This window comes from Schistocerca nitens, chromosome 2, assembly GCF_023898315.1.
Source record: "Schistocerca nitens isolate TAMUIC-IGC-003100 chromosome 2, iqSchNite1.1, whole genome shotgun sequence".
Lineage (NCBI taxonomy): Eukaryota > Metazoa > Arthropoda > Insecta > Orthoptera > Acrididae > Schistocerca > Schistocerca nitens.
This window is the reverse complement of record NC_064615.1, coordinates 137,159,572-137,186,287: the sequence shown is the minus strand read 5'-3', so window position 1 is coordinate 137,186,287 and position 26,716 is coordinate 137,159,572. Positions and strand designations below refer to the sequence as shown.

Here is a 26,716-nt window from a genome sequence, read left to right as displayed (position 1 = left end):
TCAACAACTGAGATGCCTTTCAATTGCAGTGCATAAAATACACTCCATACCTGGCTTGATGACATATTTAACTACAAAACAGTAGATTTCTACAGGTGTGGAATTGATAAACTATCTGAGCATAGTTAGATTGTTTTAGATAATATGACAGAATATATTGTTGATGATTAATATATCACTTATGTTTATTGTTGTGTTCAGTAAACTAATGGCAAAACGTTATTAAAATATGCACTGTAGTAATACAAATGAATTACAACTTACCACAACAATTTTATGACAAGTTTGTTTCAGTAAAATGTGAATTACCTGTTACACAAGTGTGACTAACTGACATGAATTAATTGGATATTGCACATTTTGCACTATGAAATGGTCTTTGTTTATGTGGTGTCTTGTGTCATACTGAAGTAGTATGGAAATGTGATAACAGGAGCAGACACAAAAAAAAAAAAAAAAAAAAAAAAAAAAAACAGTTAATAAATTATTCAGTGAAAAGTTCAAAAATAAAATTGTGTATTCACAAAAACCAACAATCATACTGGTCGAAGCACAAAAAGGCATTACCTAGTAGACCGATGACCGTAGCAGTCTGGTCCCTTTAATCCCACATTACTTAGTATTCATATGTTTTTCACACTTAGATGTTGTACTGAAAGTAGCAAGAAGGCTTGTGATGGAGAAGGTTTTCTATGATTTCTTTACTGATTTTTGATGTGCTTACTTGTAGCTTTGTAGGTAAGATGCTGACCTCAATCGAAACTGGAACAGATAGTCAATGTGGCTTCACTTTGCAGTGCAACACCTTTACCTCAAAGCTAAAGAACAACTGCAGCAATCATCTTTTCCTTATTGCACCAGTTGTGGCTATGACAGAAAAATCACAATGTGAAAGAGAAGCTTAGTTGCAGTTTCTACATGGAATGGCCTTCCTGAGCTCAAAATCATAATTTGATAACCTGACATCAAACTTTAAATGAAAATCACTCAGATCACTCAACAGAAATGAATTTAGCAAGAAAAATCTGTGCCATCCAGCAATGCAACTTGATGATCACAGAGCTGCCAAACCTTATTCTACATTGTTTCCAAGTTTCAGTTATACTACTGGCAGAAAGAATGTGTTTCTACAGCTACTGCATTTCTGGGCTCAGGAAGGTGGATCTCTAAGATGCAACTGTCAAGGACTAGAATGCCAAAAGCATAATCCCTGCTAAGGACTAGAATGCCACAAGTATAATCCATGTAGTGGTAGTCTGGTGTCATAAATCAATAGTGTCCAGATAGTGTCTGCAAATTTCAGAATCATCAGTCCTGTGCCATCACATTACATCTAGACAACTCTCATGTGAATTTTATTGTAGCCCAGAGGCTACCATCATCAGGAAATAAATTACAGTTTCCTCGCACAGTAGGGTTTCTTGATTAGGAAATTTATGTTATTCATAGCTTATGAAATTTCTCTGAGGTTGTTCATGTTTTGCAATCAATGGTGTAGTGTTGACTTTTCATTTGTGTTCCTCTGTTTTGAGGACAGAATATTAATGACAATGTTTCTAAGCAAAATCTTTTTTAAATCTATAATAATCAAAAGACATGCTGCCTAGCCATAATGTTTACAATATAATCATGCTCTAAAATGGTGAATTTCATCAGGTGAATAAGCTTTGCAGTTTTCAATATGCTTAGACATAAAAATAATTTTAACAGTTAGTGATTTATCACATTTAATTTTCAATGTGTGATTTTGAGTATTATTACTAACTATGCTTTAGTCCCTCAACTTAGAGAAATGAGAATAAAACTCACGGGAATAAAACTCATTGACTTTTACTTCTCAATGCTCATGCCTGAGATGCAACTTGTGTTCCTCAGGAGGAGGAGGAGGAGGAGGAGGAGGAGATTAGTGTTTAACGTCCCATCGACAGTGAGGTCATTAGAGACGGAGCGCAAGCTCGGGTGAGGGAAGGATGGGGAAGGAAATCGGCCGTGCCCTTTCAAAGAAACCATCCCAGCATTTGCCTGAAGCGATTTAGGGAAATCACGGAAAACCTAAATCAGGATGGCCGGAGATGGGATTGAACCGTCGTCCTCCCGAATGTTGTGTTCCTCACTTTTGAGCACAATCAAGAAACACATCAGCTGTGGAAACATAGTCTTCCTGCTGGTAGTATACCTGAAACTTGGCTACAGTGCAAAATATGTTCTGCAACTCTATGTTCATTGAGTTACTTCACAGGTGGTATAGAATTATCCTGCTAAATTTACTTGGTGTTTACTTGTTATTTCTGCTGAATAGTCTGAGTCACCTTCACTTATGGCGGGGGGGGGGGGGGGGGGGGGGGGGGGGGTAGGATGCCAAACAGGCTGACTTGGAGCAGGAGGGGCACCACATGAAATTTTAATTTCCACTGTCTATACTTTTGCAAATAAATTTATAAAACTTTGTCAGCATGACCAGGAAGGATTCAGGATTCACATGCATAGCAGAGGAAGATCAAAAACTTTTTTTTTTCGTGTGAAATTTCATCATTTTCACACTTACTGTTGGCTGCATTTGTTGCTATAGGAACATTTTTCTTCGTAAGTAAGAGAGATTCTTCAATGAATTTTGCACAGCATACAAACAATACTTACAGGTGAATGAAACTCTAGAATTTATTTAATTTAGGAAAATATGAATGAGCTGTTACATTTTAAACTTTATATGTAGAACAACTCAAATTTTATTGTTAATTATTTCAGTTTTACCACAGTCTTTAAAAGATTTGGAAAATTCTAGAGTTTTTCATTAGGAAGTTTGTGTTTAATAAGCATACCAAGTCTGAAAGTAATAGGTTATTTATTTTGGATGTAACATGTACCTAAGTACAGAGGTTTGTGTTTCGTGGAAAATGGCCGCTAAAGTTTCTGCTTGTATGTGGCATTCTTTTAGAACTGTCCTGCACCATAAACAGGTTCTTTTTCATTTTCTAAATCATTTTTCTTCCTTTTCACATTCCTATGATGTACTCTTCTTTATTTTATCACATCCAAAAATGATTTATCTGCTTTCACTACTTGCTCTCTGTCTATTGCAGACAAAGCTTTGATGCAGTTCGCTCCAGGCTTAATTATCATTTTCTCTAAAGCATATTTCCTGCTTTGCACGCCATCATTAAAACATGAATCTGCATCATAAACACCAATAACAAGTGCATTTCTTCCCACAAAAATGGTTTTTGACAATCTTTCCCATACACATTGGTTAAAACTTTCATTTGGGTTTTGGGTACCGCCATGAAAACATTTTCTGAATCAGTTTTCATTTGCAAGGGCCCTGAATATAGGTTTGATGGCTTCCATTACAGCAGTCGGTAGACAATTCCTGTGATGATATTCTTGACCACCAGCAATAGATCTTTGGTAGTCACACCATGATTCACTTCTTTTTGGGTGCAAGTTGTGGATAGGGTTATTGTCTGTGGATATTTTGTGGAAATATAAGGCCCAGTCTGCTTGCTTCATATGTTTCAAGTCCCCCGTGCTCCTTCTTTCTGCCAAGCCATAATATATCGGCAGCTTGTCAAATTCTGCATCTGTCACTTGCCCTCTCACTTTTATTCCCTTCCCATCAGATAATTTATTTCTTGACAAATTGTGTCTCAGCCTTCTAGGTCTAGTGCCCAGTCTTTTCTGTACATATACCACACATTCTAACTTCTGCACAGTAGTCTCAGCTCCATATGGAGCACATTTTAGAACCTCAAGGAAAGCTTTACTATCACCATCAAGGTACTTCACATATCGCAGGCCATAAGAGGCAACAGATATGGTAAACAAGCTGACAACTCCCTGCACTTCCATACCTCCACTTGAGCCTTTATAGTTCATATTACATTCATGATTTGGAATCCCTTTAACACAACTTAGACAAAATTTGCTCAACACTTCAACATCTAGTACTTTGCCAGTGTCAACAGATGTTGTTGTAACAACACCATTCAAAGAAGTGTGTGCTCTTTTTTGCCAGGTACCATCAAAAGCAGCCACTGTCCCTGTCACCATCATTTTTGATAATAGATTCTTCTGCAGCATTTTTCATTGACGATTCTGCAACTTATTTTACAGACCCAAGCAATAAGCCATAATATCGCAATAAGCCATAATAATATCTCTCAAATTCTGCTGGAGGAGGTGGAATATTCATCACTGCACAAAGTGTTCCTTGTGCTGCCTTCTGTACCCTACCAATGGAGCACGTGCCATACGCTACCCTCAAATTCACATCATAATCTTTGCTTACGATTTTAGATGTCAAGCAAGATGCACAAACATTGCATTTGATGCTTATCAAAGATAAGTTCGTAGCAAGGTCTATCCTGGCAAGCTCATTTTCGACCACAGAAACACACCGTACACCAAAGCAATGCTTGCACATAACACTGTCCAGTACCTAACCATGACAGTAAGTTAACATCAACAATAACATTACACGAACCTTCAGATTCACAGCCTCCATTTTCATTAGCAACAAAAACAAGTTTCCTTCTTGAAGTACTCGGCGGCAATTTGTTTACCGACTCAGAGAAGTTGCAGTCTTGAGCCACTGGTGTAACACTTGTTGTAACACCCTTTACTGTGTATCTGTTGCCCTGGTGGTGATGTTTACGGTTGAAGCAACAAATTCTAGGCATCTTGTATGATAATATGCCACAATCGAACACCAAACAACACAGCCAAATTAAAATCGTTTCAAAATTCGCAACACCACACTGAAAGCCTTTGAAAACAGACAACAAACAAAACCAGCGATCAAAGCAAGATAGCAGCAGAGAAAGTATCGATATCAAGAGTCCTTTGTTTCATGTATGACAATCTCTGGCACAAATATAAACATTTGAATTATTCAGAGTGAAATACAATTACGTATGACATAAGAATGCTGTGCAAAGGGGTGTGGTGCTGCATCTTGGTACACTTAAAATCAAATAACATGCCTTATAATGACTCAAATATATGTTTTATACGTCAAACTATTCAGGAAAATGTGCGCTATATTTTTGAAAAACTGAATTTTTTAAAGTTTTGATGTCCTACCCCCCCCCCCCCTTAAGGTGTGAGGTCAGGTTAGCAAACTATGGTTTTGAGTTCAAGAACCGAGAATGTCATTCAATGTGCAAACAATGTAACTAATCTCATCTTTTACTCTGTGGTTTATCCATTGTAGGCACCACTAGGCCAATAAGGGACAGATGAATGAATCAGTTGTTCACTAGCCATAAGGTATCCATGTCACCCTGTCTCTTCACTTCAATCTTGATGGAAGCAAATATTTCATCTTTTCTGTGACAGTGCTACAAGCAACCAAACTGAAAATCAATAAGGAAGGTTTAAGAAAATCATTCCATCATTATTTTTATTTCCACTTTCAGCAGCCACACAGTATAAGGGCACAAGCTTATAACACTGCTTACTTGGCAATGGCCTTTTCTTCTTCCACCAACATAATTGTTGATTTTTGTAAACAAATCAATTTTATTTATGAAATTGTCACACTGAATAATTTATTAACTGGCTCTATGCATCTGTTCTAAATACCTTATTTGCATACTAGATGAGTACGACACAGGGCAGTACATACAAAAAGACTATTCCGTAATCGAAACAGAGCAATATGTAACTAATTTGAGAATACTTCACATTTTATTAAAAGAGACTTCTGTCAGAGGATATTGTGGTAAGTTGTAATTCATTTGTATTAGTGAAGTGTATATTTTAATAGTTTTTATGCATTAGTTTATTAAACGTAATAGTAAACATAAGACAGAAATTAATCATAAACAATATATTCTCTCACATTATCTAAGACAGTCTGACAATGTTCTGGTAGTTTACAGATTCCACATCTGTAGAAATCTACTGTTTGAAGTTAGAGATGTTAAGCTAGGTATGAACTGCACTTTCATTGGAAAAAAATTTCTGATCATTGTTCAATAATGAATGGGAAAGGTCAAAATCTGAGGGTGCAATATCAGAAACATGCATGATGGATGACTTCCCAAACAAACTCGTAGACAGCTTTTAGTATAAAATCAGCAGAGTGCAAGCAGGTGATACTGTGTGAGCAGTGGTAACACTTGAGACAGTTTTGTTTATCTTTTTCTTACATTACAACTGAAGAGCATCTCCATTGTTGGCAGCGAATGCCAGCTGTAATGGCACAACCCTTGGGAGCAGTTCATAGTGCACGACACCCTGTTTTTACCACCAGATGCACAATATTATCTGAACGCAATGCCATTTACTCAAGGAGATTTCTTAGTCACAGCTCAACCTTCAATTTCTTCTCAAAAAGTTTACATAAAGACATCACAATTGTCATCAGTAACAATGTTGTGTAGGAATGCTCAGCGTGTGACATTCGCAAAAATACAATACTAGTCACCACTTTGATTTTCATTGCTTGCAATGACAGTATGCAAGTATTCTTAAGCACTACTTCTGAATCTTGCTTATTGAATGCAAATGTCGCACAAAGGTTAAATGATTGCAATTCACCACATATGTCAATTATCAAAACTTTCTGAATGTGGGAAATCATTCTCTTTCTTGAAACAATGAAATCCTTTTCAAACATAATTTGTCACATAGTATTCATCCCACACATGATGATAAAAGTTTCCAGTTGCCTTTGCTGCCTTCAACTCTCTATTTATCCCACAGCAAACAATATGTCACAAATGTCAGACATTATTTCACTTGCAACTATTTTGTAACACTTGAGTAACCCTCACTGGACTAATGTACACAAAAACCAATGCGTAAGTGTGAGGCAAATACTCAAACGCCTAATAAAAAGTGATAATGTGTGTCTAATACACACATAATAACCTATGCATGTTGTGTAACTGCAGTTTGTACACTACGTACATCCAAGTTATTTCATGTGGGGGGGAAAGCACTACAATAGTAAACTATTTTCTAATTTCATAATGGTATTTTTTTTCCATTTCCTTTCTTGGTATCCTCTCAGACATTGAAGGTGGTTTTAGAAGTGTGTACTGAAACTGTATGTTAGATCCCTCTCACAAGAGGAAGATCTCAGACACAGCCCACCAATTCAGCACAAATTTGCAAGTTTGCCTGTGTACACCCTAAAATAAAAGTTTCCAAGATATTTTGGCTCAATATCCATGTAGTTTAGAGAAAAGCATGCCTGATGTTTATGACGCGTGATGGACTCTAATCTGACAACATCAACAGACAACTGAAAACTGAGCATTTTTCAACATCATACATAGGGCCTGCAAAAGCATATTTTTCCAGAAACTGAAGAAACAACAATTACAAACTGTTGCTCACGTACCAATAACATAAGCACTGTCCAATGAAAGGATGCTGGTATAGTGACCAAGATTTTCAAATGCATGCTGCAGTTTTCTTTTTTCTTTCTTTTTTTTCTTTTTTAATCTGATTTTTTTTCCATGTCGAAATTTGTAAGAATAGAAGGGTTAATAATAAGTTAATCAATAACAAAGCAGGCAAATACATTTCTCAAACAACTTTACAAATCAAAGTATTTAAAATTTTAAGCCTCGTTGCATGAAAACAATTCCTAGTAATACTGCTACGAATTCACCACGAGAAGCCACAGAGAGCCGGCCATGCAATGCTAGTTAACAGAAAGACACGGTGCACAACTTTATTTGGGGGTTTTAATATTGCATTGTGTTTCTAAAAACCCAGTGGGAATTGCAGAACCTTGTGGACACAATATTGATTCATAGTCTATTTCACAATCAACTTTCAGCACTGATTTCTCAGGCAAATTTATCATACACTATGTGATGAAAAGTATACAGAAAACCTGGCCAAAAATGACTTACAAGTTCATGGCACCCTCCATCAGTAATGCTGGAATTCAATATGGTGTTGGCACACCCCTAGCCTTGATGACAGTTTCCACTCTCGCAGGCATACGTTCAATCAGGTGCTGGAAGGTTTTTAGGGAATGGCAACCCAATCTTCATGGAGTGCTGCACTGAGGAGAGGTATCTATGTTGGTCGGTGAGGCCTGGCACAAAGTCGGCATTCCAAAACATCCCAAAGGTGTTCTACACGATTCAGTTCAGAACTCTGTGCAGGCCAGTGTATTACAGGGATGTTATTGTCATGCAACCACTCTGCCACAGGCCATGCATTATGAACAGGTGCTCAATTGTGTTGAAAGATGTAAACGCCATCTCCGAATTGCTCTTCAACAGTGGGAAGCAAGAAGGTGCTTAAAACATCAATGTAAGCTGTGCTGTGATAGTGCCATGCAAAACAACAAGGGCTCCAAGCCCCCTTCATGAAAAACACAACCACACCATAACATCATCGCCTCTGAATTTTACTGTTGGCACTACACAAGCTGGCAGATGATGCTCATCGGGCATTGGCCATACCCACACCCTGCCATCGGATCGCCACATTGTGTACCTTGATTCGCCACTCCACACAATGTTTTTCCACTGTTCAATCGTCCAATGTTTACGCTCCTTACACCAAGTGAGGCATCACTTGGCATTTACCGGCGTGATGTGTGGCTTGTGAGCAGCCACTTGACTCTGAAATCCAAGTTTTCTCACCTCCCGCCTAACTTCATAGTACTTGCAGTGGATCCTGATGCAGTCTGGAATTCCTGTGTGATGGTCAGGATAGATGTCTGCCTATTACACATTACAACCCTCTTCAACTGTCTACAGTCTCTATCAGTCAACAGACGAGGTTGGCCTGTACGCTTTTGTGCTGTACATATCCCTTCTTGTTACCACTTCACTATCACATCGGAAACAGTGGACCTAGGGATCTTTAGGTGCATGTAAATCTGGCGTACAGGTGTATGGCTCAAGTGACGCCCGATCACTTGACCATGTTCGAAGCCTATGAGTTCTGTGGGGTGCCCCATTCTGCTATCTCACGATGTCTAATGACTACTGAGGTCACTGATATAGAGCACCTGATGGTAGGTGGCAGCACAATGCACCTAATATGAAAAACGTATGTTTTGGGGATGTCCAGATACTTTTGATCACACAGTGTATGTGTGGTATGTATTAAAATTAATTCCCAATAAAGAATGTCTGTTTTCCACCGAATTTTCAGAAGGAGTGATGTAGTTGTGCGAAGATTGCATTCATTAGATGTCCTTGCCGCTGCAGGCATATTTGCTTCGAATATTTGTATGACAAGTACCATAACTGAAACTGTTTGAAGGGAAGTGAGGACACACGACAGAGCGAGGGAAAGAGCCATTGTAAAGGAACCAGGATCAAAAGTTTAACTATTTACAAATCCAAGTTGTTTGAGAAATTTAATTGCCTACCTTGTCGTCATTGTTCGCATTTGTGGAGCCACATAAGGTGGTAAATAATGCTCAATTTTCAACTGTCTATTGACCCTGTCATTTTTTTAGTCGAATATGCGTCACGAACTTTAGGGGTGATTTTCCCAAAGATGCGAGGTGGGAGGGAACTAAGTCAAAATAATGTAGAGTCTTTCATTTTAAGTTTTGCACAAGTGACCAGCCAAATATGAACCAAATCAATTAACTGCGTTCAAGACCTTCCCCCTTCAGATAGAAAACTGCAGTCATCTTCGGCTACACCAACATACAAAATGTATGTGAACGGCACATCGCTTTAAGAGTTTGTTCCCTAGTTTGGAATTTTATCTTAACTTTATACTCATCAGCTTAATGGTATATCAGGTGTAAACTGAAGGTAGACGTTACTGCTTCCCCTTAAATAGCAGTGTGTTGGGTCCTTTGTACATGATATTCAGTGAAGGAGTTGCCTTATTTCAAACTTGAATGTCTCAAAACCTAAGATTGAAAGACGAGTGCAGCAAATGTTATGTTTACTGTCAAAGCTGTAAAAATTTTATACAGAAGTTTCGAAATATTTTGAAAAGCTACAAACAGATGGCACTGTCATTGCAATGTGTATGCCTATAAATAGGGCATCACAACTCAGAGTGCTCTGTCCCACCTTTGGAACATGGAAGGACATTAGCGTACCAAAAGAAGAGCTTGATGTATTCCATTGAACATGTTTGTTTTTCTGGCACTGGAATTATTCAGGAAAATCCAAGGAAATCCACCCAATGAATTGCAGCAGAAAATACTGAGACAGCGCCTACATGTTTCCATTCAAATTCCAAAACCACCACACCATACCTGCATGAGCTGTCAGACAGAGGGCTGACTCTGCGAACCAGATTCTCACAATGATTGATAACTACGGGTTTCATGTTGTCTGCATCTTGTTCACAGATAAAGTATGCTTTCACCTCTATGGAGTAGTGAACAAACAAAACTGGCGATTTTAGGATTCTCAAAATCTCCATTTGTGTGAAGCAAAACCACTGTATTCTCCCGAAGTTCCTGCCTGATTACAGTATACAGCAGAGGCATTCTTGCCCTTTTTTCATGTGAGAAATGATCACTAGTGAATGTTATGTTGCAATTTTGGAACAATTTGTTGCCACACAGTTAGCACTGAAGGATTCATGCAAGATATAGACAGACCACATTGCGTGTAACAGGTGTTTCGCTTGTTTGATGATTAATTCAGGAATAAAGTCACTGGGTTGGGTTTTTGCAAATTTACTGGTGTAGGGATGGACTGGCCTCCGTACTTGCTCAACCTGACTCCTTGTGACAGCTTTTTGTGGAGCACATGGAAAGACATCCCATCATGCTGGATGAGCTTTAATGAATGGTCTGTATGGCATCTGAATCCATTTCCATTGAAACACTACAGGTTGTGATGGCAAATGACATTATTCGTTTGTGTCATCTCCTTTCCATGAGGGGTGAAAATTTCGAAAAGATTGAGACATGACTGCAAAGACTGCTTGCAGAGAACAAGTTCAAATATGCATGCTGATTCTGTACGAGCTGCACCGAATACAGCAGAATGTGTTAGCAAGTTTTTGAACTATTTCAAAGCTTCTGTATAATAAACTTACAGTTTTCACAAACTTATCTTTTGCTGCACTTATCTAACGATCTTAGTTTTTGTGATATTTAATTTTGAAATCAGGGACTCCTTTGGTGGACATCCTGTAGTTAGTTTTTCTGAGATTTCAGACCACTTATCCTTCACCAACCCACCAAACAAATAATGCTTTGACAAGAAACAGCTGCAAACAATAACCCTGTAAGTATTTGGACTTGGCTGTTACATTTTTGCAATAGGTGAACAGCAATTTCTGAAATTATATTTCAGTTAACTTAGTTATGAAAAGGATAGTTGCTACTCACCATATAGCAAAAATGCTGAGTTCCAGATATGCACAACAAAAAGACTGTCAGAAAGTGAGCTTTTGGCCAACAAGACCTTTGTCAAAAATAAACACACACACACACACACACACACACACACACACACACAGAGAGAGAGAGAGAGAGAGAGAGAGAGAGGCAGACAGACAGAGAGAGAGAGAGAGAGAGAGATACTCTGTGTGTGTGTGGTCTATTTTGAACAAGGGCCTTATTGGCTGAAAGCTCACTTTTTGACAGTCTTTTGGTTGTGCATATCTGCGATTCAGCATCTCTGCTATATGGTGAGTAGCTATTACCCTTTTCCTAATATTGTTACATTCCATCCTGGATTTTCCACTGTTTAATTAACTTAAGTTCTTTAGATAAACTCCTTGAGGAGGACCTCCACACTAAGTATTTCTTTACATTGTAAGAAAGGTTGTATCTTTAATAACAAATACTTTCTTTCCTTGCATTAATGAAAGAAGCTCAGTCTGGATGATATATCTAAGGAAGAAGAGGGACAGCAAACTAGTATAATCAAAACTTAAATTTATCTTCATCAATCTTGACTATACATTATTTTGCATACAGAAACAAATCTGATACAGTTTTGATTTTAAATGGTACATGGGCATTGCCATACAAATAATATGTATAGCTTTTAATTATTAAAAGACAGAATAGCTGACCACATGAAACATTTAGAACTGCAGGGAAAAAAAATGTAAAAATTATGACATTATCCTATCTTTTGGAACTATTAGTTCCTTCGTCAGGGAGGGGCGGAGGACAGAGTGGGGAAGGCTAAAAAGGAAAGGCAGATCACTCATACCTGTAGAGAGAATGGTGGTCTTCTCCTTTGGTTTACCCTTATTCTCACTACAAGCAGGTTCCTCTCGTCCTGAGGTCTGAGTGAACAACTTTCCTTTTTCACCTTCTCCACACTGTAGGAAAAGTACTAAAAGCTCTGAAAGGCATGGTAATGTCATCACTTTTACTGTGTGTGTGTGTGTGTGTGTGTGTGTGTGTGTGTGTGTGTGTGTGTGTGTGGTTTTTTTTTCCCCCGCCTAACAGAACTAAAAATTTCACCTCTTGAAGGTAAGTACTGCACAGCAATTCTGCCTCATATTTATCATTTCTCTCAACTGAATTTACCTTTATGTAGCACTGCATTAATTCAAAAGTAAATCTTTCTGATGCTGTGCCATTTCTTAAACTCTAATGAAGAGCTGTTCATTTCCCGTCCATGCACGAAACAGGTACAACTACACATTTTGCATTCTTCTCATTTCATTGTTCATACACTAGTGTGTGTCAAATGGCATTTCACTATCTATATCCTCCCATAGATTTTCTTTTACTTTGCACAATCTCAACTGTAGAAGCACTGATGTTATTTCTGTGTTCATACAACAGCTAATTTTCCTGGTTGCCACTGTCAGTTTCTTACTGACAAATGTAAGTGGTGTGCGCTGACTCATCTTAAAACATGTTTTCCACTACAATAACTTTTTCACCCACTGAATCTGGGTCTCATTATTTCTGAGAACTACTGAGATGGGTATTTGCTAAAATACAGCAACAATTTGCCTCTGACTCACTCTTTAAATCCACAATTTTACTTTATTTCTTGCTTATTCTATGTGCTTTCCTGATTGCCTATTGTGTTCATTTTTACAATTCATGTTTTGTTTGGAGCTTTTTTTAACACTTATTGTCAATGGTTCAATTAGAAAACATATTAATCAGGAAATGTAATTTCCAAGGAATTGAGTCCTCATTGGTCTATACTTAATGTGCACAAACACACACATCTACAAGCATTTAAAAACAGTTTTGGAAATTTATATGCCTCTTTGTGACTTGGCAAATGTGCAGACAAGATAATATGTGCTCTTTCCTTACAGAATTAGAACTGATTTATATGAAAACTCATACAAATTACTGCAAATAAAAATTTATAACTTTACACTCTGCATGTTAATTACTTATGTTAAGCTGCTGTGAACTTATTTCCAATTATTTTACCAAGAAGCACAATCTAACTCCTCATTCAATCCAGATATGGAACACATGTTCAACAGAATGATGGAGTTTCAAAATGTAAATAATTTTATTGTAATTTTGAAAAGTTGGAGCAATTCCATGAGGAGCACAATGTGAAACAAATATAATCAATGATTAAGAACTATATGTAACATAATTAATTATACATTCAGTTTAATTTTACAAGATGTTATAACTATACAAGCCACAAAAAATGTTTTTTGGCTGCCACTTTCCACACACTAACTTCATTAACAGATGCAGAAAATATCAACAAAGATAATTTCATGTGCATCATACTGGTCTAGTTACTTACCAAGCTAATAGAAATACTGAATGAATTCATCAGATATGTATCAAGTGGCAACCTTGCATATGCTCTTGGTAAAACAAATGTAGGAATTGGCATATAAATATGAAAAAATGGTAGATAATACCTTGTAGCGGCGCAGCCCAAGCCTTCTTCCTCTGCAAACTGTAAACTCAGCCTCAAATTCATTCTTTAGTACTAATGATGCAGTCTTCTTTTTACAGATGATGAACCTTACTTAGGGACTGACAATCAGTCTCTGGACCCCCGGAAAAATGTTTGTTAGATTCCCCAGTAAATTACATGTATAGTGACAAGACTATGGGAAAAATATTGAAAGAAATCTATAGTTTACAAATGGGTTTAAAGATAAGGAAGTTAGAAGATTTTTTCAACGGATATAAAATCATACAGAGGACCTATTTTTTTTTTTTACAGAGGTAAAAATAATGGTTCATTTACGTTAAACAAAAAAGATGAGAACTTACAAGGATAAGAACTTAATTTCTGTCCAAATTAGTAACAATTCTCATATAAAAACAAACTATTTCTACATGCAACTGATCAATTACTGCTACGCTGAAGCTTTTAACAAGTAATGGAAATTGACAATACAATGAGGCCTGTTGTCTCAAAATAAAAGCACACTATATGTTTTTAATCCATTTCATATTTAATTCAGTGAAGTTCAAATATCCAAATATAAGCAAACTACAAAAAGAAAAACACAAAAAGTGTAAATACTTTTTCAGTCTCTTTCTTTTTTTTTTTTTAATTGCATGTCTGTGGCACTGGAACTTTGTCCATATTATACTGAGAAACAAGAGCAGAAAAATCTTGTCATCGTACCACTTCTTCAATCACAAACTGGAACAGTGAAGCAGTTTAAATAAAAGAAATATTTTCAACTGTACTTCTGAGCAGATTAATGGGACTGCAGAGATATTATATGCAAACAAGTGCATCACTCAGCTCTTTCAAATGTTCCCATTAATCTGTCCTTATGCCCTCCCACAAAATTTTCTTTCCCACCCAGTACGGCCCACTCCGGCACATGCTCTCCACCTTACCTCTCTCCTCCTTTCCTCTTCCAACTGTAGTTCTCGCCGTCTTTCCATTTCTTCCATCATTTGCTTTTCCATTATTTTCTTAGCTTCCTCAACTCTCCTGAGTACTTCTGCCTCAATTTCCTCTTTTCGTTTTTCCAATTCCTCCTCAACCCTCTTCTTCACTTGCTCTTCAATTCGTTTTGCAGTTTCTTCCTCCACCATCTTTTGTTCTAGCTCCCTTTGCCTCCTACAAAATAGAAATCTATAAATTTCTGAAAAATAACATGAAATATTTGTTCTGACACACACACACACATACACACACACACACACACACACACACACACCTTACTGACAGTTTCTTACATAATGAAATGGTTTGCATGTGAATTTATTCAATTTTCTAAGTTCATCACTTGTTAGATGGCCAACAACCTGTCCTATAATGGCTGGAACTCACAAGAAGTTTCTGTGTTCAACTGGCCTGCCAGATACTCAGCTTATTTAGCACAGCTTTATGGGAACAAAGGAGTTTTAAGGCCAACAGCCTGAAAATATCTCAGAAGGTCTTAAGGAGCATTATATCGGATGTTGAGAGAATAATGTGGACAAATAGGGACTCAACCAAGAGTTGACTCAGTGCTGGTGTATGCCTGAGGCAGACAACAGATTATCTAAATTGTCCTGAATGTCATCTTGGGTTCACAATGTGGATGTTTTATACAAATACTGAACTGTATAGTACATAGTGATCAGTCCTTAACACAACTGTCTGGCGAGCACTTTTCTGTCCCACTGGCAGCCAGCCGGCAGCAGTGCTGGTGAGGAGTAATTTCCCCTCTGCTGTGAGGTCTTTGATTGTGTAGAATTGTTACAGAGGTAACACATGTTTGTTAGACAACGGAATACACTGTACTGAGTGAAAGTGTTTAAAGTGAAATACAAGTACTCTATTTGCCACAGAGTATTCATGTGCAATTCAATAAGAGTGTGCAGAAACAGCACATGCTGTGAAGGTTATTGTCTCAAAAGGAATCTCCTGATGTTCAAGAACCTAATCGGAATACAATTCATAATCGATCAATAAATTTCATGAAACGGAAGGTGTTCTTTACTGGAAACAGACAACCGTGCGCAGTACTTTCAGAAGAAACTCTCGATAACACTGGGTGTGCTCTGGAAAGGTATGCTAGAAAATCAGTTTGACGTCTTCCTCAAAAAATGAGAATTTTCTATGGCTCTGTTCAAATGGATACAAACTTACTGAAGTTACCGCCCTATAAAATAACTACAGTGCAAGAACTTAAATTTGATGATCCTGTAAAAAGTTTGTGGTTTTGTGAATGGATTTTGAATAGGGTTCGCAGAGAAACTGACCCTCACCTAACTTTTTTCTCAGACAAATCACAGTTCCACCTAAGTGGATATGTTGATTCACGAAACAACCATTACGGGAGTTATGAAAAGCCTAATGTAATACATAAGGCACCCCTGCATGACCAAAACATAGGAGTGCAGTGCAATATTGTGGTGAGAGGTAATAGGCCCATTATTTTTTCCAGGAAACAATTAATATCAAAGAGATATGTGGAAAACATTCTGCAGCCTTTTTTGGACCGATTAAAAGAGATAACAAGCTTTTGCGACCTTTCAGTAGGACTGTGATGGCACATACAGCCCTCTTCTCGTTGCAGGAAATTCATGACGTATTTCATGATAGAGCCACAAATGGCCTCCTTGTTCTTTTGATTTAACCTCTTGCGATTTTTATCTCTAGAAGGGTGGGGCAGAGGGCACGGGGGTGGAGTGTGGATGGGCTTGCAATAAAAGGAACTTAAAACTAACATTCATCAAGAAATTGTTGCCATTTCGCAGAGGGAACTGCAGAGTGTAATAAGCAATTTTCTAAGCAGGTGTCAGAAATGCTGGAACAACAAAGGGCAGCAGTTCCAGCATATCATTGCTTAATAAATGTCAATAATTTGCAGTTCTTTTAAGTGTTTGTCTCATATGTTACATATAGCTTATTCAAAAAACCGTACAAAGCTTACTGCAGACCACCTATCATCCTGCACAACAGGCAGCCACATCGCCCAGCCGCACACCACAAAAGCGGCTGCATGAATGATTGATCACACGGTATAATTACTGCTAAGGGGACTTTGTATTTTTATAGGGACAATTCTAATAATATAATGAACAGATATGTATGTACACAACGCAATTGACCTAAAACGGATTTGAGTATCAGACGACGAATTGCTTCAAGCACAAATGAGTTATAGAAACATTTCTTGAGGCACCAAGACTATTTACTACATCACAATGAAGATCAGCATTATTCTGAATGCCTTCTCTTTGGCTCTCTTTAATGCACCAAGTGATTCTTCCAAAGTTATAGCATCATTAAGCACATTATAACTTCAATATCATCCATAACTTGCCTATTTGATATTCTGACTTCATAGTATTACAATTCAATTCAGAAAATTTTCTGAATTTGTAAAACTATATTTCTATAATTTGAAAAACAAATTATTTTTCTTTCTGTTTTTAATGTAACCTTTTCTAACTGTCACTGCCAAATTACTGCATCTCTCTCTAGTAAGCTACTTTCAGTTAATTTAGTGACCGAGAGTCACGTAAACTGCTGTCTTACAGTTACTTTTTTTGACTGAAATACAAGTAACTTCTTTGATAGACAATAAGTAACCAACACGTGTCTTAAATAAGTGCTCCTTCACCACATTACAAAAATAACCGATTTTATGTTAACTGAAATTCAACTACCAAAACTCTGGTGCCAGTGAATAAAGTAAACAATGAATAGTAGCACCACTATCATTACTTCATGTGGAGCACCAAACATGAAGTTTTATGAACATACAATATGAAGTATAATAAGTGCCTCCATATTCTCCCCTTCCTTCAATAGGACAGAAATGTGGCACATGGGCATCAGAGCTGTTGAGTTCGTGAGCCACAAGAACTCACCGGCTGGCTTACAATAAACGCCAGGACAATACAGTTGGTCAAGACAACGATATAATGCAGGTGTGTGTGTGTGTGTGTGTGTGTGTGTGTGTGTGTGTGTGTGTGTGTGTGTGTGTGTGGGCGCGCGCGCGCGCGCGCACGCACGCTTGTGCTGTACTAATTAACTTTCAAGACAGACTTGAAAACTTAGCAATGTTGTCATTCTTGTTAACAGAAACAGTTCAGATTTCTAAAGTGTTTTGGTACTGGGAAGGGTGTCTATACACACAACAACAAGAAAATAATGAATTAAGTACAAACAACTAATTACTGGCTACTGGTACATTTTGTGACCTGTCAAAGGCAACTGACTGCATACGAAACAATATCCTTTTAAATAAATAGATGTGCACATTTAAGCACTGCTTCCGGGACGGGAAATCCACCAGCTCTGGAACAGAATCAGTTCCGTGGATTAACAGTGAGAACTGGTGCACCTGCCAGCCTGGATGTGGTTTTCACACAGTTTCCCACATCAGACTAGGTGAATAATGGGCTGGTATCCAAGTCCCACCTCAGATACACGATTTGCAAACATCTAGAACACTTTTGCAGACTTTCACAAAAATTAAACTACATGCAGACAATTGGTATTTACATGACCTCTCCCAGGGGGAAGGGGTGGGGGAGGTAATGGGGTGGCGACAAGGAGGACACCCGGCCACCCCTTAAATTAACCATGCCAAATCTATAACTAATCATACCAGCCCACTGTAGGTGCAGGACAAGGGTAGGAGGAGGAGGAGGAGAATACTACAGTGCAACAAGAAAGGCTTCAAAACTGTTTAACTCCTTTGTCTCTGACTGGATACAATGGGTGTCAATAGGAAAGAGACTCAATATAAGCTATCAGGTGTCATCCAACTGGGAACCAATTACATGTAGTGTTCCACAAGGTTCCATCCAACAGCTTTTACTTTTTCTTATGTATATCAACCACCTTTCATCTGTGAAATTACCAGACACCATTTTTGTTTTGTTTGCAGATGATATAAACATTGCAATAAATAGCAAATCAAGTATAGTCTTAGAATTATTGGTTCATGAAATTTTCATGGATATTAATAAATGGTTCCTAGCCAATTCTGTATCACAAAAAAGCACATACTGTTTGCAGTTTAGAACTTAAGAGGTTTCCTGCCAGTATACACCTCAAATATGACAACAAGCAGCTAAAAGAAGTTGACAGTGTTCAGTTCTTGGGATTGCGGCTGGATAATAAATTCAACTGGGAGGAGCATACTACAAAACTGAAGCACATAAAGAAATACCTATTTGTAATGTGAATGTTGTCAGGCATAAGGTGATATTGTGAATTAACAAGCATTTTGCTCTCATTTAAGTATGACCAAAAGAGTCAGCCTTCAGGAATTGTGAAACAAACACTGTCATCCAGGACCGTGTGCTACAAAGAGCACAGATTCACCGCAAGATGGGGAAACCGTCTATTGTGTTGAATGAGGCCTAAGCACTGTAGTGTGCGAGTGAGACAGACAAGAACCTACGTCATAGTACATTTATGAAAACTATAAAATTCAGGAAATGAAGCCACAGTAAATTTAATCTACAATCTTTCATAAATTTTCATGGTAATCCCAACAAAACTTGAATATTGTTCGTATCTATAACAGTTTAGGATTTACTGTTAAAGTGAAATTAACAAGTTTTGTAACAAAGATCTGAAGACTAAAATCTGAAAGCCTTGGTCGATCGTAACGATTAACATTTCATATAGAAGCGCATCATTAAAATGACAAATCTTGTAAGTACTATTGTAACTTTATTTGTTTAAAACATATAGTACATTAAAATTATCTGTATTTTCAGTTAAGCATCAGATCATCATTTCCTCCACACAAAACACAGTGAACAATGATAGCACAACACCTTATTGAATCATTAGGTAATAGAATATTTGTTGTAAAGTTTATTGCACAATAGTTACTTTTGTTCTTTATTTATTTATTTATTTATTTATTAGAAAGCACAATGGTGCAAGGCTACCGGCCGTGACATTCAAAGTTAAGGAGGAAATTGTATTGGTTTTATGAAAACGAATTTAACTTTTATTATGTAATGGATATTATTGTTACTTTATTTAGGATGTGAAAGTGGTCAAGCTTTGATTATTTAAATATGTTAAAATGTAACATAATGTAGAATAAGCTGTAGCCAATCATATGGATGGCTTCAGGAAAGAGAACTGCCCTAGTCAGTTGAGCGAGGATATTCGGCATGCGGGAAAACGCGGCCAAGGACAGGCAGAGAGAGGCAGTTCAGCTGGGGGCACCTAAGTGGACAGTTATGGTCTAGACACCAGCCAGAGAGGGACAGTTTGGATTGAGACATGAAAGCGGACAGTCAGTCTTTAGGCAACTAGGAAGTGAAACGACTTAGAAAATTTCACGTTGTGTGGTATAGTGGGACTTAGTCTCTGAGTGGTGAGCAGCCGCATGCCCGGTGTGTAAATGATGAGGTGGAGTATCGGACTTGTGTTTTGTGATGAGACTGTGAATGATCGAACTGTGTCAAATGGATATGCGTTTTTGTGTAACAGTCACTCTAACTACGACCACTTTCACTATTAGTTTGCTTTCTGAATAACCATTACTCTAACCAAATCGCAACTGTGTGTCCTACGTCATCTAGTTCCCGATATTATTATTACGGTTATTATGTGTTATCTTAACTTTGTTTTTCGCAAACTTGCCATCAGCCAGATAATTTAACCAAAGGGTCACAAGTGTCTAATTTAGAGCATGTAATGTGACGTGGGGTTCAACCCCTAGGCAAGTCTGAGCCAACACATTTCGATGAAGGGGAACCGCATTTGAGCCCAAACATCTTTGGGACGTCAGCTCGCAATATAAAAATAAAAAGCTAGCATACTATGTTTACTTTCATTCCATAAGGCCACATGAGATTATTTTTTGGGGTAACTAATCAACCCAATCTAAAGTTTTCTGAGTCTAAAAATATATAATAAGAATTATTTGTGGTGTGAACTCAAGAACATCCTGCAGAGGCCTGTTTCGGGAACTAGGGATACTGTCCACTATTCCCATAAATTTATTCCTTAATAAAATTTGTCATTAAAATACACCTCTCTTTTTAAAACCAATAGTGCAGTTGATTGAACAAATACTAGAAATGAGAATAATCTTCACAAAGATTTAAAGTCACTTACTTCGATCCAGAAGGGTATCCATTATTCACGAACATACATCTTCAATAACTTGCCAGTATAAAAAAAGGCTTAACTACTAATAAAGTTCAGTTTACGGGGAGCATAAACGATTTGAGGCCAACTCCTTCTACTACAAGTTCTCAGCAGAATGAACTGATGCACATATGTTACTAATAACATCAAATAATGTATTGCATACAGAGAAACTGAATATTCTAAAAACTATCAACCAATTTCACTGTTTTTTCTATCCAAACAAAATCTTAAGACAGGCTATCATTAAAACAACACGTGTATTGCTGACTCTTTTCTCACACCATCACTTCCATCTTGAGAAGGAAACCACATCTCACATCATCATTCTAAATTATACTGAGATAGTAAGAGATTAGAATAGCATTTAACCACTCACCACAAATTGCTGGTGAAGCTTCCATGGGTTGTCAGAAATCTTCTCCAAAATAATAGGTACTCCACCGAGTTTACGGGCATAAAAATGTGTGATTAAATTAAAGAATACATATAGTTCACCATTACGTAGTGCTCACCCTTTACTGAAATGACCAGCACATGCTCAATGATGCTACTAGGTACATATCTAAGCTGACACTGGAGCAATAGTTGCCAAAGAGCACATTTGTGGAAGTGGAACAAGAACTTCCGCAGTCATCTGAAACCTTGAATTGATAGTACATAGAAAAGCAGCTGAAACTGAAGATCTGCGATTTTCACCTTTACAGCAGATAAGCCAAAAGGAAGAGTTAGTCTAATGGACAGAACAATGGTGCATTATCCTATACTCAACTGCCAGCAAGCAATTCCAGAACAAGCCCTAACTTCTCAACAACTCTGTTCCAAGATTAAGTTTAAAGTCAATGGTAAAACAATATATTACAGAAGTTAAGCAGTACAAAGTGTCACGCAAAATGAAATCGTTGCTCTAACCCTGAGGTTGTCCTGGGGGAATATACTTGTCTATCATAGTATTAATCAACATGTCCCACAAAAATTCAATATGCCCTCAATGGAAGTCATAGACAAGTAATTGGCTATCTCTGCTTGAAATTTATACAATTGGGGAGTAACAAAATTTTACCTGGCTGGCACTGCACTTCCAACAATCAGGACAGGAGCAGCAGCCTGTAAGGTGAGAGCCAAACTGTCTGCCTCTACACGACACCTGCTTCACAGCTCACAATCCAGCAGTCAGTGATTCAATTTCGCACACAGATTTTTAAAATCCATTCCAGACTTCAAGGCACAAGTCACTTTCAGAGTGCAGAGATGAATAAAATTGAAGGGCGGTCATTGGATCCCACTTTCAGAAGTGATTATAGCTGGATACAGAGAGGAGTGGAGCACTAAACTGACTTTGAACTACGGTGACACACCTTTCCACAGTGCCTCGTGCAACTGGAAAGATCTAATACCTGCATAGCTGAATAGAGTGGACACTGCCAATGCCTGAGCTAAGACTGTAGTTGTTTTAACTTATTACTATTTGCTGCCTTGTATTTTAACTCAAATGCATTTAGCTTCACTTACATTAGCTAGAAGATGAAGATAAATTCAAATATTAATAAAAACATCAGATGTACCATTGCTGAAGAGCACAGTACGCGAAAAACAAATTGAGTGAAAATTGAATGAAGAACAGGTGTGTGTGTGTGTGTGTGTGTGTGTGTGTGTGTGTGTGTGTGTGTGTGTGTTCATGTATTGATGATCAGACGCTCAGGGCAGTTGTTCCCGCGTACAAAAATTCAAGTCGGAGAATTAACTGGTAACTCCACCCACTGTGTAGACGCTATTGTAAGCTGCCACAGTAGATGTTAGTTGCAACAAGCATGTCTCAGCATATGCAGCAAGCATGATCCTTGTTCCTGGGAACAGCAACATCAATGGATTTGCACATTGTAGAGTGAGGTGGAAAAATGAGTAAAATTGTTGGAACAGCAGTCTCCACTCCCTATGGAGAAGTCTCCTCTCTTACAGAGGAGTGAAGTGACATAAAACATTGTAGGTGCTAGCCATACCAAGAAGTGCATAGATGTTTAGCTTCTTGCTTGATACTTTTGCTACCAAACATGGAGTTTTTTAGTGTGAAGACCAGGGACATCCCTACCTACAAGAGAAGAAGGAGAAGAGGAAGGGGAAGGACCTTAAGGATACAGGATACTTTCCCAGCTCAATATTATGTAAAAATCAACGCTTATTTCTTTCAGGCACTGTTTATAATGTAGGCTACATGTTTTACAGATTTTTTTGTTGATATCAGGTAATGCAGCACACTTTCTAAACAAATTAGAAGTATTTTGAATATTTTTGAACCTGATTAGGGTTATTAAAAAATTATAAAGAAATTGATGCATTTTTTTTCCCAAAATGCTTCCTCAAATTGAGGTACCATTTAATCCAATGTTGTACATTTAAAGGAGACCAAATTTTTACCAGATATGCATGACATGATGGCTGAGGTACTAGAACTATTTAATTCCACCTATTACGTATATTACAAGGATAAAAAATATCACATCTTACAATTTAATTTTTATAATTTTTTTCCTTATTAACTTTATGAGTGAATCTTTCAGCTTCATGCACCCATTGTCTGTCACACACAAGCAACTGATCTTCCATATTAGAGCCACATTTTATGCCTAAATTTCTCAGGGCTTCCAACCTTCCTATCACTCCATCACTGAAACATATCACTGCATCTAGTACACCAACTTTTAATGTATTTAGTCCTACAAAAACATTCTTGGGTAATATTTCCCATATGCAATGGTTGAAACTTTCATTTGCACTCTGAGTGTCCCCATGAAGACATTTACTAAGCAAAACAGGGTCACTCAGGTCTCTAAAAATTGGTTTTATTTAATTCATAACAGGATCAGGAAGAAAATGCTTATGACCGTATATTTCAACACTCTCCTTTGCTTTTTGGTAACCACACCAAAAATCTGCTGCTTTAGGGCAAAGTCCATGAACAGGGTGGTCATCTGTGGACAACTTATGAACGTAGGTGGCCCATACAGCTTTTCTCATTGCTGTAACATCATTCAGAGGTGCAGTTCATCTAATGGCCAGTCCATTTTAACTCTGAAGAAGGTCTGTTTCAGTTTCTGTCAATCTGCCCCAACCAGACAGAGATTTTTCATCAGATAGCAATTTTCCTTCCATTTCTCTTCGTAGCTTCCTCAATCTAGCACCCATCCTCTTTTGCACATGTCTACAACACTCCAGTTTTGTTACCAAGGTATCACCATAAACATTGAACTCATTAATTTTACTGAAAGCTTTAGATTCCCCATCGCCTAGGTACTTCATATATCTAACATTATAAACAGGCACCGACTTCTGAAATATTTGTAGAGCTCCATCACACTCCATACCTACACTGTAACCATCATAATTCTTAGAACACTTATGTTCAGTATGTTCTTCAGTGTTACTATGGCAGGTGTGTTTCTTCTACTGTACATTTCATAGATGCTTTAGAAACAACTGTCAAGGCAGCTCCTGCTGGGAGGAGGAGGAAGGACCATCAAACCACGAAACGTTTGAGCAGCCTTTTTTCCTTTTCCTATTGCACACATTGCATACACTAACTTCAAATTCACATCATATGAATTATGCACAATGTTCAAAGTCATTTTCGAGGTAGATTTATTTCAGGATCTATACAGAACAATTTTGACACTAAACACTTCATGCTACTTTGTTGATCAGTTATTTCAAGACAGCCTACAGCATCACATTGTTTACATTTCACCACTTCCTTTATCAAAGAAGATAAGATGCCCACATCAACAACAACAAATCCACTACAAACAGTTTCACTGTTAACACTCTGCCGTCCGTCGACAATGCAGTGGTGTCGTGTGCAAAATAGTGGTCAATGGCCGGCAACTCCACAGTGGTGCATGGGCATAGTATCGCTCAGTGGCCAGCGACACCACAGTAGTGTTGTGAGCATGATATCACGCAATGACCGGCGACAGCACTTCCGTATCTTTTGCATTCTGTTGGTGATTTGTTTAGGTAGCATAAGTTACACATGTCAACAAGTTTTTTGTTTTTATAAGTACTTGTGCCCTTTCATCATGGCAGACGAAAGAGACGATACGGAGCAAAACTTGGAGGTTGCCACTACATCATGCACATCTCGTCATGATCCGGTTGACCGATTTTCCGATCACATAAAGCAACACTAAGACCCATGTATTTCCGAAATGAATAAACAAAAACGAAGAAACTGCCATGTATGTTCCAAAAACGAAAAAAGAACAACAAACTTATTGTGCAAGTCTTGTGGAGATGTGTTACATCTATGAGACTGTTTTGCTACATATCATATGAAAGAGAAATTCTAAGTACCAAAGACAATGCAAATAAACAAATTTACGAAACAAACAAATTTTGTATTTATTTACGTATGTATATCTTCGAACTTTCATGAAAGTAGGGAAACGGGGTTGAGAACTTATGAGAACTAACAATGAGATAAGTAAAGCATTACAATTTATGATCTCCTGATGATGTCATGAACGGCCGGCGACATGCCAAGTACTTCAAATTAGTGCTGCCGGCACCAAGCGAATAAATTTGTACCAGACGTGCAGACGGCAGTGTTAACACTAAAATTTGAATCACCAGGAGGTGTGCCATGTGGGAGTTTCTTCCCTGAAGAACTGTACATAGGTTAGTTTTAACAGTATGGCTTGCTTTGTTTGTGAACTGGTTACCACAGAAATTCCTTTCATTAAATTTCTTCATGTATGGCATAGTTCGTATTTATTGCACACTAAAGGATATGTACTTCCACATATATATGTAGCACTTGGGCAAAAAACATTCAGTAACATGTGAACAAACAGCTTCAGCAAAACAAAAATAAATACTAGCAAAGATAATCATTTACAGACACTAGAAACCTGCACTGTTACGAATAGATACAATGTATCATACGTGTAATAACTGGAAACAGAAAGCTCACAGCTCTTTTCGAAATAATACTGGTTTCTGTAACAGAAATAAAGGGGGCATGGCGGCATAAATGACAGCAACTTTAAAATTTGGTATATATAGGTTATTTTTCATTTGAAACCCTATAATGTATATATCAATGTAATCAGGAAAGACTATAGACTTTAATAAAGACATAAAAATTTCGATTTTTCCATCCTTTATAAGTACCCTGTATCCTTAATGAGGTTGGCCAGATGCAGCATGGAGGGACAGAGCCACATGTCAGATTGGCTGATGCCTAAAAAGTGCCAGTGGATTAGCAGAGACTACGGGTAGAAAGAAACAGTATACTGCCACAATCCTATAAAAATCCCTGATTTTCATATTCAGTCAGTACTTCTGGATGCCAGCTCCATACAGATGCCAACTTCCTATTGCTCGATGTCAGCCTCAGATAAATGCTGCTCAAATTTTTGTACTTAATGATGCTGCTAGTGATTGCTACTTCTGTTACCTCTAAACCTTCAGATTCAGACACTGACTTCTGTTGTGCCACCAGTATAATCCTTTGATTTTTCTGATGTTTAGAAACAGCTCTCAGTCCAGTAATTTAGTCTGAATACAATGAACAAGTGTTATTGAGTCCCTCGACTCTCCTGCAAGTACTCTTACTGATTCCCCATCTCTTGCAGGCATCCTGTTATAGTATTTGGCATTGTCCAACCAACTGCCTGACATCACTGGGAGTTTGTCTTACTGCATTTGCCCCATATTGGAACCCCAATTAAGTTCTCATACGCTCCCTGTGGCCTATGCCAGGACACCAC

At 37.8% G+C, this 26,716-nt stretch overlaps 1 protein-coding gene across 1 annotated transcript in view; it reads right to left on the bottom strand.

Annotated features, from left to right (window-relative positions):
- Positions 1 to 26,716, bottom strand: part of LOC126235830 (UPF0430 protein CG31712) — a 90,726-nt gene that overhangs the window by 20,571 nt on the left and 43,439 nt on the right. The window contains exon 3 of the mRNA XM_049944682.1: positions 14,720 to 14,945. Coding sequence (XP_049800639.1) covers positions 14,720 to 14,945 — 226 coding nt within the window. The remainder of the gene's footprint in view (positions 1 to 14,719; positions 14,946 to 26,716) is intronic.